The sequence below is a fragment of the Limulus polyphemus genome, unplaced genomic scaffold, assembly GCF_000517525.1.
Source record: "Limulus polyphemus unplaced genomic scaffold, Limulus_polyphemus-2.1.2 Scaffold390, whole genome shotgun sequence".
Lineage (NCBI taxonomy): Eukaryota > Metazoa > Arthropoda > Merostomata > Xiphosura > Limulidae > Limulus > Limulus polyphemus.
The window spans coordinates 85,726-96,495 of NW_013666000.1; the positions used below are offsets into that span (position 1 = coordinate 85,726).

Genomic DNA, 10,770 nt, shown 5'->3' on the forward strand with positions numbered 1-10,770 from the left:
GTCTAAAAAGATATGAAATTTCAAGCAGACTAAAGACACAATGCACCTCATTGAAATTTTGGTTCAAAAGAAAGAAATGCTGTTAGGTATGTTAGAAAGGCTGAGAAAACCACTTGAGGGATATTCTGAGCTTCCGATTGGTTATTCATGTCATATATAGGAGTTAGTGTATATAAGGGAGTGTTTCCAAAAATAGAAAGAGGTGAATGGGGTGCCACTGTGTTTGATTTATTAAAGACCTTCTTATTTTATATTCTAGCTTTTCAATATCTGTGATTTGAGCTTCTAATTTGTATAAAACTACAGGCTTAGTGTCTTGACTTCACAACATGTAATTTGAACTAGTGCTGCATTCAACACACTATGTGACACACAAAAATCAATGTTTATCTGAGTTTTTTAATATTTACTTTTAAATTAACAAACTGAGTAATGTATAATTCTAAAATTTGAATTATAATCTACAGACTGATACCAAACTCATTGACATAAAATAGTAGTTCAATAAAATTTTGAATATGAGTCAACAAACGAGATGACATGGCCTTTCACCTGTGACCTGTCTCGAAAGGGTTAATTTAAATCATAGATAATTCATCATAAAACACAGAACTGGTAGATTTTTAAGGTGTGCCTGTTGATGTGATGTACTTATAGATAAGGATGTTATAATTAATCAAAATTTCACATCCTCTACTCTTTTAATACTAAAAACACTAAATAATTTCAGGTACAGACTGCAAACAGACATTAAATAAATTTCTGTTTTTACCAACACAAAAATAAATTGTTTTTAAATTGATTATATTATTTAGAGTTTCTGTTTTAATGCAATTTATTCTTAACTACTGCTTGATTATTTCAGAATTCATTGCTATAATAAAACATCAGAAATACATAAACATTCCTACCCTTTAGTATACTGTTCAGCAGAGATAATTCTTCTGCATACTAGGTCACGAAGAAGCTGGCCAACCAGGTGTCGAGCCTGACTAGACCGTTCCAAGACTTGGTTAATAGCAGCAGTTATAAAGAAAATAACAGTAGAGGGCAATGCTAGCTCCACAACACACTGTGATGCTTCCTATGAAAAAAAAATACAAAATTCATTTTATCACATATAAAAATATTTCATACCAGAACAATAGCATTTCTTACTCAGCATTGCATCCTCACCACCAACTTAGCATCTAAAACTAAATTTGGCATTTTGGTAACAATTTTAGCCTCATCAATCAACTCAAAAAGAAGTAAATGATTTAACTACACAAAAACTCTACAATACACAACTTTAGTCTAATAAATACAATTCACGTGTATATCTTGTTTAGCAGTCAAATGCCACTGTTTGGTCAAACAAGAGTAGCCCATAAATTGGAAATAAACACTTTGACTTCATCAATGGCCCCAAGGGCAGAGAAGTATTTTGTTGCAACAAATTCACAGACCAGGTACACTAACTACCAGGCTATGTCTGGCCTTGGTCAAACAGTGCTATTTTTGCCGCATTTTCAAGAAGTGTGTAGCAGGAAAAAAATCTGCTTTACAAGTATTAAATATTTATCAAGTATAGTCAGGTTATTTTAAATTAATGAAAACCTTCATTATTTAAGACACATACAAGACTTTTAACATTTTGATTGTTTGACTAAAACACCAATGCTAAAATGTATGTGAGGTTCTAACATTACTTTTGTGAAATAGCAAATTCAATTTTTTTTATGATTATGGTTGTATTTATCATTCATTTATTATTTACTTCTATTGTTTAGTTTATCTATGAATTTTTAGGCACAAACTCACCTTCTAGCTAACCATTTTTATTTTGAGTAAATATGTGTGTATGATGAGACTAACACCAACTTCCCTAGTGGTGATGTACAGATACTATTAATGTAGCAGAAGAGTATGTAAATTTATGACTGCACGACGTTGTACTCTCATGACCTACTCTGTGAATAAAAACCCTGAGAAAGAGAGTCATGAGACAGTTAATGAATTATTGCTGTTTATCAATCAATATTATTATTGATATTGAATGATATTTCTGGAATATTGTATTTGGCATATTTTTTTTGGAATTAAGTTTTTCTTCTTAGTTCTTTTTCCTGGTTCCATTATCATTGATTTATTAATATTGGTGTGAAGTCCTGGCCAAGCACTTGTTTATTAACTGTACTTTGGTAAGTGTGAAATTTATTTCTAAGTGTTATTACTGTGAATAAAGTTTTTGTTGTTGAACCCTGGTTGTAGTAGTGTTCATTTTAGACCATCACACTTTCTATAAATTCAACCATATATACAATTAATTTTTTAAAAATGTTCACAAAAACCTTTATAATGTTAAAAAAAAAGGCTAACTACTGTTATAAGTCTAACTTGGTTCATTTAACACTCAGTCTTAAGTCAAAGAGACCAAATATGGGGAATTGGGTAGGTGTCACATTTTCCAGTATTCAAATTAGAATCAAAAAAATAATAATACTCTGATAAAGGGCTTGATCTGTTAACCTAAAAAAAAACACTTTACTGCCAAAAAAACTCACTTCTCAATAGTGTTCAGCCGTAAAGAGGCAGATATCAGGGAATTGGCTGGATTGTATTCCTCTTGCACATAATACTAGAAGTATTCATAATCAGGCAGTTACCACACTCAAGCTACCCTTCACTGGCAAATAAGCTCAAGTGAATCTAATCTGACCATCTATATCATCTGCACTAACAAAAGACTGTGGAGAAAATGACTTAGCAACCCAATATGTGTGGCCACTACTGCATTCTATGCAGAATTTTGGATTGGGGTATGGGTTATACTTTCTCATAGTCCAGAAACTAGTGCAAATTCAGCCAGGCTAGTGGGCAATTCAAATTCCAGAGATTACAAGTTCAAATCTATATTCTGAATTTAAGAAAAGTGTGTACCAGAAAGCTTTGTTTGAAAATAAACCCACCAACATGTCTACCTGACTTGCAGACTGTGTAGTAAGACTAACCTATGATAATGTGAAACTGAATATACTTATATTTTTTTCTATGTAATGTCTTAAATTTGAAGTATTTCTATCATTAGAAATTCTGATCTAGATAACCAAGCTATCAGTTAACAAACTGTTTTACCCTTATTAAAATAGAGTGTTCCTTATTATGAAGCATGAAGTTATATCCAGATCAAAAGTAACAGGTCAAGGCATGAATTTACCTTGAAATCAGAGTTGGAAAGAAATTCATCTATGAGTGGTTTTGTTCTTTTTACCATCTCTTCTTCAGACATCTCTTTACCTTGAAGCATCATTCTTGCACTATCTGTAAAAAATAAAAATGCTCAAATACTTTTGATAGTCTAGTTTCTTTTTAACTCTCTAGTTAATAGAAACATTGTTTACTTTTAATAGCAAGCCTTACAAATTGTATCAAAATGATATGAACAATATACAAAAAACATTTAGGAGTGCACCAGTGAAACCAATTATTTGTTTACAAAATCATGCCATAACAATATTCGTTTTTCATTATGGACTTCACATAATTATCAGGAGTTGTGTTTTACAACTACCTTCTTTCTAGGAATGAAAGTTAATAAAAAAAGGGCAACATATTTAGAAATTTACTGAATCAACTGCATAAATAATAAATAAGTTGCAAAGAAGTTAACTTTGTAGAAGACAAATGTATAACAATCCACCAGGAGACTTTTCTTTTACCTGCTTTTTCCTTTTTATCTTGTGGTTCCAAGAATGGAGGTGCTATTGATCCAGAAGTTCCACCACCACCACCAGGCATAAAGGGTTTAACAACAGCCACTACTTTCTCATGTTCTTTTGGTAATGATTGGGAAGGAGTCTTCCTAAAAACTGGACCTCCACGGTTCTGACTGGACTCTCTACTGGAAGCAGCTGACCTGAATAAGAAGTCACAAAGTTCTTGAAAGTTAAATGATCTATGTGTACAAGAAGTGAATGTCTTCAAGAGGAACAGTTAACAACACTTGACTGATCTTGTAACATAAATGTTAGTTATTTTTCACACTATACTATTAAGTTCGTTATATAACAACATATTTGTTGTTATCTTCTCCAGCTTATCTGCATATTTGAGTCAAATTTTCTTCTCACCTGGTTTTCTGAGATGAACAAAGTATGACTTATGAAAACAGTAAAATGAACACAATGACAGTTCTTTAATAACAAAAAATAAACAGACAGAAAAATTATAAATCATGAGAAAATTCTACAACACTTATAAAGATTGTGTTAATCGTCCAGTGTTCTCTAACTGCTACAACTTACTGCTAAAGTAAGTTAGTCCAGTAATATCTCAGAATGTATTTTAAAAAGTTACGAAACAAGAGATTACAACTGTTTTAATATAATACAAAATATGGATTTTTTTCATACTTATAAAGCAAGCACCAGTTTCTTCTCTTTTCACCTAAACTCTTGAAGAATCTCTCAATATTCCCACAAAATTCAGGAAAAGTAGAAAATGTAAAAAAAAACAAAATCTGCATCTCAAGTAACTAATGGTGTTTTAGCTACTTTGTTTAGATATCTAACAAGTGACAAACTCACCTCTGAATGCTTCTTCTTGAGTCAAAACCTTGTTCTGTTGATGACAAAGCTAAGAATCTAGAGAGAATTGTCAATTACATCATGAAATTACTTACTTTTAAACTGAAAATGGATATTTCATAAAGTTATCATACTTATGATAAGAACCACAACATTAATTTTCATACCTTATTTTATATAATATTTTATTTATAGGTTTTTGAAAAATGTTCACTAAAAATAACTCTCACAATAACAAACTGCAACTTATAATTCTGAAGTACCAGGAAACAATCCAACCACACACCTTTAGGTATACAAGTAACCTTCTTTCATTAACTCGTTATTAATAAAAACAATAATTTATTATAAAATATGTCTTATTATTAACTATTACTTATAAATACATATAGAACTAAGCCTTTTTTTTTCCACTCAACAGAAAATCTGTCAAGAACACACACACAATTTCTAGCTTTTTCTTTTGTTACTCTTTTATTTCTATTCTCATCATTTGTTACAATAATTAACTTTTTGAAATACTCCAACATCAAAATAACTTCACAATATAAATATGTTACAAAGTAAGAAAAATAAATACTGTCTGAACACCTGACTATTGATATAACATTTAACTTAGTATTACCTGTTGGAAGGCAATGAATGTTTGTTTTCTGATTCTTGACTTTGAGATTTTGTTCCCCCACTACTACCTTTACCCCAACTGTAGAAGAATCGACCAGGTCCAAGTTGTATATTCTCAACCTCAGCTTGCTGTAAGAAAACAGTTTACATAATTTCATACACTTACCTACCAACTGTTAGTGAATAAATAATTAGTAAGTTAAATATGAAAGGACCACATCTATATTAAATTATTTTCACATAGAACCTGGCTTTGGCTTCAGTAACGAGGAATTCCACTGATTATTTCTTCATGGTGTTCTGACTGATTTTGATTTAACTTTCATCATAAGCAAGCCAGGTTCACAAGTATGTATTAAGCACAATTATATAATTTCCTTGTTATAAGCTGCTGAAACCATATCAAATAGTTATAATCCAACATATGCACAAAATATTAAAATTTACTTTTATGTGCTTCTCATTAAATTCATATACACATTAAGATGTCATAAATCACACATAAGGAACATCACTAAAGATAATAAACATGCAATACGTGATTAGGAGTAATCCTCCTTTTTCAGAAGAAGGGTGGAACACAGTTCACAGCAGAAGTAACAAGATAGAGAAGATTGATACAAGCAAACTTAAACAGTTTGCTCGAGGAGGGGTGAGTACCATTATAGTATTACATTTTTAGATATTTTTTTTACAAATTCTAACTCTGGTTAGTCTCCTATATTGAAATGATTTTATTAAGATACATCTTATGCTTCTGTAAGATTAATAAAAACTGACAATCATAATTAAATTACTACTTGCAACTAACAAGTTCCCGAGAGTTTTTATTGACAAAAAATTCTTTATAATATGCAATGTTTTATATACTGACGATTTTCTGTTTTTTTTTATTAATGGAATGTTTTTTTTAAATAAGTAGTATAAAAGCTAAGAAGCTTTAGTTGTTAAATCATTAAAACATGTTCATGGTAGGCAGATATGTCATATTTACTAAACTAAATAATAAAATAAGGAAATATTTCCATAAAACCTGTCAAAACAGTCAAGTGATTGAATAATAAAGGAGGGCATGTTTATTTCAGTTTGAAACGACTTCTATCATTATGTTCTCATAGAACAAATAAAAAGTAAAATTTAACTCAATTTTATAATTGCTGCTATCCAGTGGATTGTTTTAAAAGTTTGCAGTTTTTCAGGTGTAATTATTCTTGTAGAAGTTTTTTTTCCTGAAAAAAAAAATTTCATCAAACACATTAAAAGAGATGGTAGAAAGAACTGTTTTATATTTTGGTTGTTTTTCAGTAATATTCCAGCCTTCATAAAATCAACATTTCACTCAGTAGTTCCAGGACATTTACAGTTTTCAAACTTGCTCAATGATCAGTTACTAAAACACTGTTCTTACAATTTTTTTTAAATTTGCAACTAGGTGATTAGTTGTAAATAATTAGTCACCCAATATATTAACAGCACCGTTAACTCTTTCTTCTACAGACACATTAGAATCTACACTCCTAGTGTTGTAAGTTCACAAACTAAAAGTACTGAATCAAATTGCAAGGAACTTAGTAGAAAGTTTCTAAGTAATATCAAGACTGCTGTATGAAAAAGCCATGTAATTTGGTTTAGTAATTGTATCAATTTTTATGTTATGAATTTTCTGATATTTCATTGTGAAAAACATTTTATATAAGAACATACATCCTTTCATTTTATACTCCCTATTGTTAGATTACCTGCTTAAAACTTTATAAGTGTATCCATTGAACATCATTTTTCAATACATGTAACAAGTTCTCTATGTTTTATTATAACAACTTACATGAGTTTCTTGCCTGAACATATTATAACCAAAATACAGAATGAAAGTAACTGTTAAAAATATTAAAGAAACAAAGAAAATCAGAATTTTTCTTTATACATTATTGACCAGATATCCAGTTTATATATAGCCCATCATTTTTAACATATTTTATTTCATCAATACACTTCTCTCTATTATTTTTCTCCCTATTCAAGCAATCATGTAGCCATTAAAAATTAAATATGTACTGTGTAAACAGTAATTGTTTTCTATCTCACACTATAAAACAATGTATAAGGTTAACATTACACTTCCTTACTAGCTAGCCCTAGATATCATTACCTAATGATTACACACTATATTTAACCTTCAAGTGTAGCATTGGTGAACTTCTTCAAAGCTTCTAAAGGGATAAAATGTTATGAGAATTGAATAATAAATTGTTTACACAGTCTTCCATCCTGTTTACTCCCACCTACAAAGTGCAGATAGATATCCAGTTGTCAATAACCTGCTAGAAGGTACTATAGACAAGAGCTTAACCAATAAATTGACAACTTAGCTATAATGCATTTAGAAGGCTGAAATCTATATCACTCTTTTGTAGTTCTACAGACTTTAATGGCAGAAATAATTATAAGCATTAGTAATTATCCCCTCCCCAAATAACGAGAAAGAAAATACACAGTAGACACAGTTTGTACACCTGGAGACATTACAAAAATGTTACAACTTCCACACTATTTTTTGGCATAAAACTTATATTTTAAAATTAAATTTCAAATATTGGGGTAAAATGCTGTATTTAAGCAATGTTGCATAAAATCAGAAGTGAAAGGCCATTAGTTAATAAAATAGTTTTTTTTTGTTATTTTTAGTACAGTGTAAAACAATTCCAATGTTATATATATATATATTATATATCCTTCTTCAACTTGTTTTGTAAACTAAACTCCAAATTAAAAAATGTCACTATTAGGTTTTCTTTATAGTCTACGAAATAAATTTTCCAAATGACTATTTATATTGCTTTATCTAGAGAATTCAAGTTTATATTTTATCACCAAGACTTACTTTTTCTCCTGTCTCTGTCAACATGGGTCTGCTGCAGGAGAAGTTGTTGCTGTTGAGCTTCTTTTTCCGCTTCCAAGTGAATTTGATCAATTGTTTTAGGATTATATTCCTCTCTTCTTGAAACCCATTTATTCTAAATACAAAAATACACAAAATTTAAACTGAATTATTTTGGCATTTAAAATCATACTAAATTAATCAATTGGATTTGGATTGACCAAACAGTGGCCTGTAAGACAGTTATGATGATCCATGTACCACCAGAAAAAACAAACAAATAAACAAAGCTAAGAACAGAGCTGATTTTTAGTGAAGTCGACATTTAATTGCTTAATATTTGTTCTCCATTACCATGTTAGTCTAGTGTTTAATATCAATAAGCTTGAATAAAGCTATGATACTTTTTCCTTTAATGATTAGTGTTTGGTCCCTGAGATCACACTCAAATTACTATATGGCCTGCCACTAGGATAAAGTTGGACAATCCTAATTTAGATCATGTGGTCATTTGACCTGCTGTAGAATAATGAAAGACAAACTTATTGGTTTACTAGCTCTTCTGAATGATATGTAAATTAATTCAAGTAAAATACATATTAATAATAAGAACAATTTGGTGTTAAAATAAACCTAATTAAGATACATAAAGACTTAAATAAAAGTGATAAAAAATAACAGTTCACCAGCTTAATCTTGTTCACACCAAAACAGTTGTGTTCAACTAACCAATAATATAAAGTGTGTCTAGACCACAACTATATGTAGTATCCCAGTCGGCATGATGAGCCTTGGTATTGGTCAAAAGGCCTCACTTGCTCTGAATACAGCAGATATACTGTGGTTTATATAATATTTTCTTTACTTTGACACACAATTATTTAAAAATTGCTTTAATCTCAAGAAGCCAGATGGAATGTGAACATACTTTAATTATCCTGTAATTATGACATTTCAAAATTATTTATATAAAAACATCTACCACAACAGGAAAGAAAGAAAGAAAATAAATGGAAAAATTGGGCTTTATAAAGCCACATGTACATGTTACCCAAAAATGAAAAACATTGCTAAATAGAAATAATATTCTGAAACAAAAATACATATTCCTAAGCCTTTTTCATTTTTCAAACCCATTACTCTTGTATCCTTAAGATTTCCTTATTGAAGTACAGATTACAAAATCCTTTACATATATATATAGGGCTTTCCACATAAATGCAACAACGCGACCCTTTTAAGCAATATTCATTACCTCGAGACACATTAATTTCAAATGAAAATATATTTATAGATATTTGGTTTAATTCATTTGACAACTTTAATAACAAAACCTACAAATGTCAAATTAAGACTTACTTATTTCTATGACTAAAAACCTTTGGATTGAAATTCATGGTTATAAAATTATTAAAGACTGGGAAATGATCTAATCTTCAAAGTTAATTCACAAACACTCCTGCTCAATATAAAGAGAATGACATATAGGCTTTTCAAAGTAAAGTAGCCAAATCAATAAGAAACTAACAATATGCTAGATTTCTTTACAACTGCTTTACTATTAACAAACTTAATGCAAGATAGAAGCCACATGTTGCAAAATTATGAACACAAATAATGTTCTTTTGGTTTCTCAACCAGGAAGTGGTAAAATTGAAACCTACTTTTATTAACTTGATAATGACTGAAACTAAATTTGACATTCCATTCAGCAAATTACAAATTAACTCTTAGAACTTTTTTTGAGTTTAGAAATTTTTACTTAATTTTCTTGGAACATAAAATTAACATGTTATATTTTGAGCATTTTTAAATTTGTATTAACAATTATATACTGTTTATGACAAACATTATTATTATTTTTTTTTTTTACCTAAGCTACAGATTAACAAGCTATAATCACTTGTCAAACAATGCTCTCTGTTATATATGTCATGTTCTGGATTCATTTCATTTTCAACTTGCTTTTCTCTGATGCCTTGAAGTGTTGAGGGAAGATGCAGTGAATGGTTTCTTGTTTACTTCCTGTATTATCATGTTCCAGAGGGCGCTAAGTGCACCTTCAATCTACCATCTGCATAGTCATCCTTCTGCTTTTTATTCTTTTATCTTAGTGGCAGAATTTTGATGTTGTCTAATTAGGCATCTGAACCACATGACTTGTTGTTTCTTGATGTATGACAAGGCTGGTTTAGTTTGAACTTTGAATTTTTGCTCTTATGTCATAATTTTGTATTTTGCCTAGGTTTCTTTAAGCAAGGTTTAATTCACCATCAGCTTGCTAGGCCTATCACGGCTTCCCTAGAGTCCTGTTAGCCACGCTTTTTTCAGGGTGGGTTAACTCAATGAAATGTCACTTTTTTTCATTGTATAGCTAATTTTAATTTGCTTTGACTAAGTTTTTGTTCACCATAAAAGAAAGCTTGTAAGAAAATTATTTTCTAACTTTTTACATATTTTAAACTGTACCATTTAGTGTATTCACATTTTACAAAGCCCAGCTCTTTATTTAAATTGTTTATATTTTCATGAATTACCCATGTTACATGCACTCATGTTACCATATCAAATAACACAAAGGTGATTTTTGGTCTGTATAAAGTAACTTGTCTTAGCAGTGTTTTAGGCTACTAGTATTTTGTAAAATAGTCACATTTCAATTATTATTCATTATATATGTATATAGATTATAGCTATATC

At 29.9% G+C, this 10,770-nt stretch overlaps 1 protein-coding gene and 1 long non-coding RNA gene across 2 annotated transcripts in view; one reads left to right on the forward strand and one right to left on the reverse strand.

Annotated features, from left to right (window-relative positions):
- Positions 1-5,333, reverse strand: part of LOC106457903 (eukaryotic translation initiation factor 4 gamma 3-like) — a 33,032-nt gene extending 27,699 nt beyond the window's left edge. The window contains exons 1-5 of the mRNA XM_022383978.1: positions 5,194-5,333; positions 4,569-4,625; positions 3,702-3,898; positions 3,200-3,303; positions 912-1,084 (exon numbers count right to left, since the gene is read on the reverse strand). Coding sequence (XP_022239686.1) covers positions 912-1,084; positions 3,200-3,303; positions 3,702-3,780 — 356 coding nt within the window. The 5' untranslated portion in view covers positions 3,781-3,898; positions 4,569-4,625; positions 5,194-5,333. The remainder of the gene's footprint in view (positions 1-911; positions 1,085-3,199; positions 3,304-3,701; positions 3,899-4,568; positions 4,626-5,193) is intronic.
- Positions 5,334-5,733: 400 nt separating this feature from the next.
- LOC111085439 overlaps positions 5,734-10,770 on the forward strand; it is a 14,387-nt gene continuing 9,350 nt past the window's right edge. The window contains exons 1-2 of the long non-coding RNA XR_002610277.1: positions 5,734-5,844; positions 10,686-10,687. This is a non-coding gene — a long non-coding RNA (uncharacterized LOC111085439). The remainder of the gene's footprint in view (positions 5,845-10,685; positions 10,688-10,770) is intronic.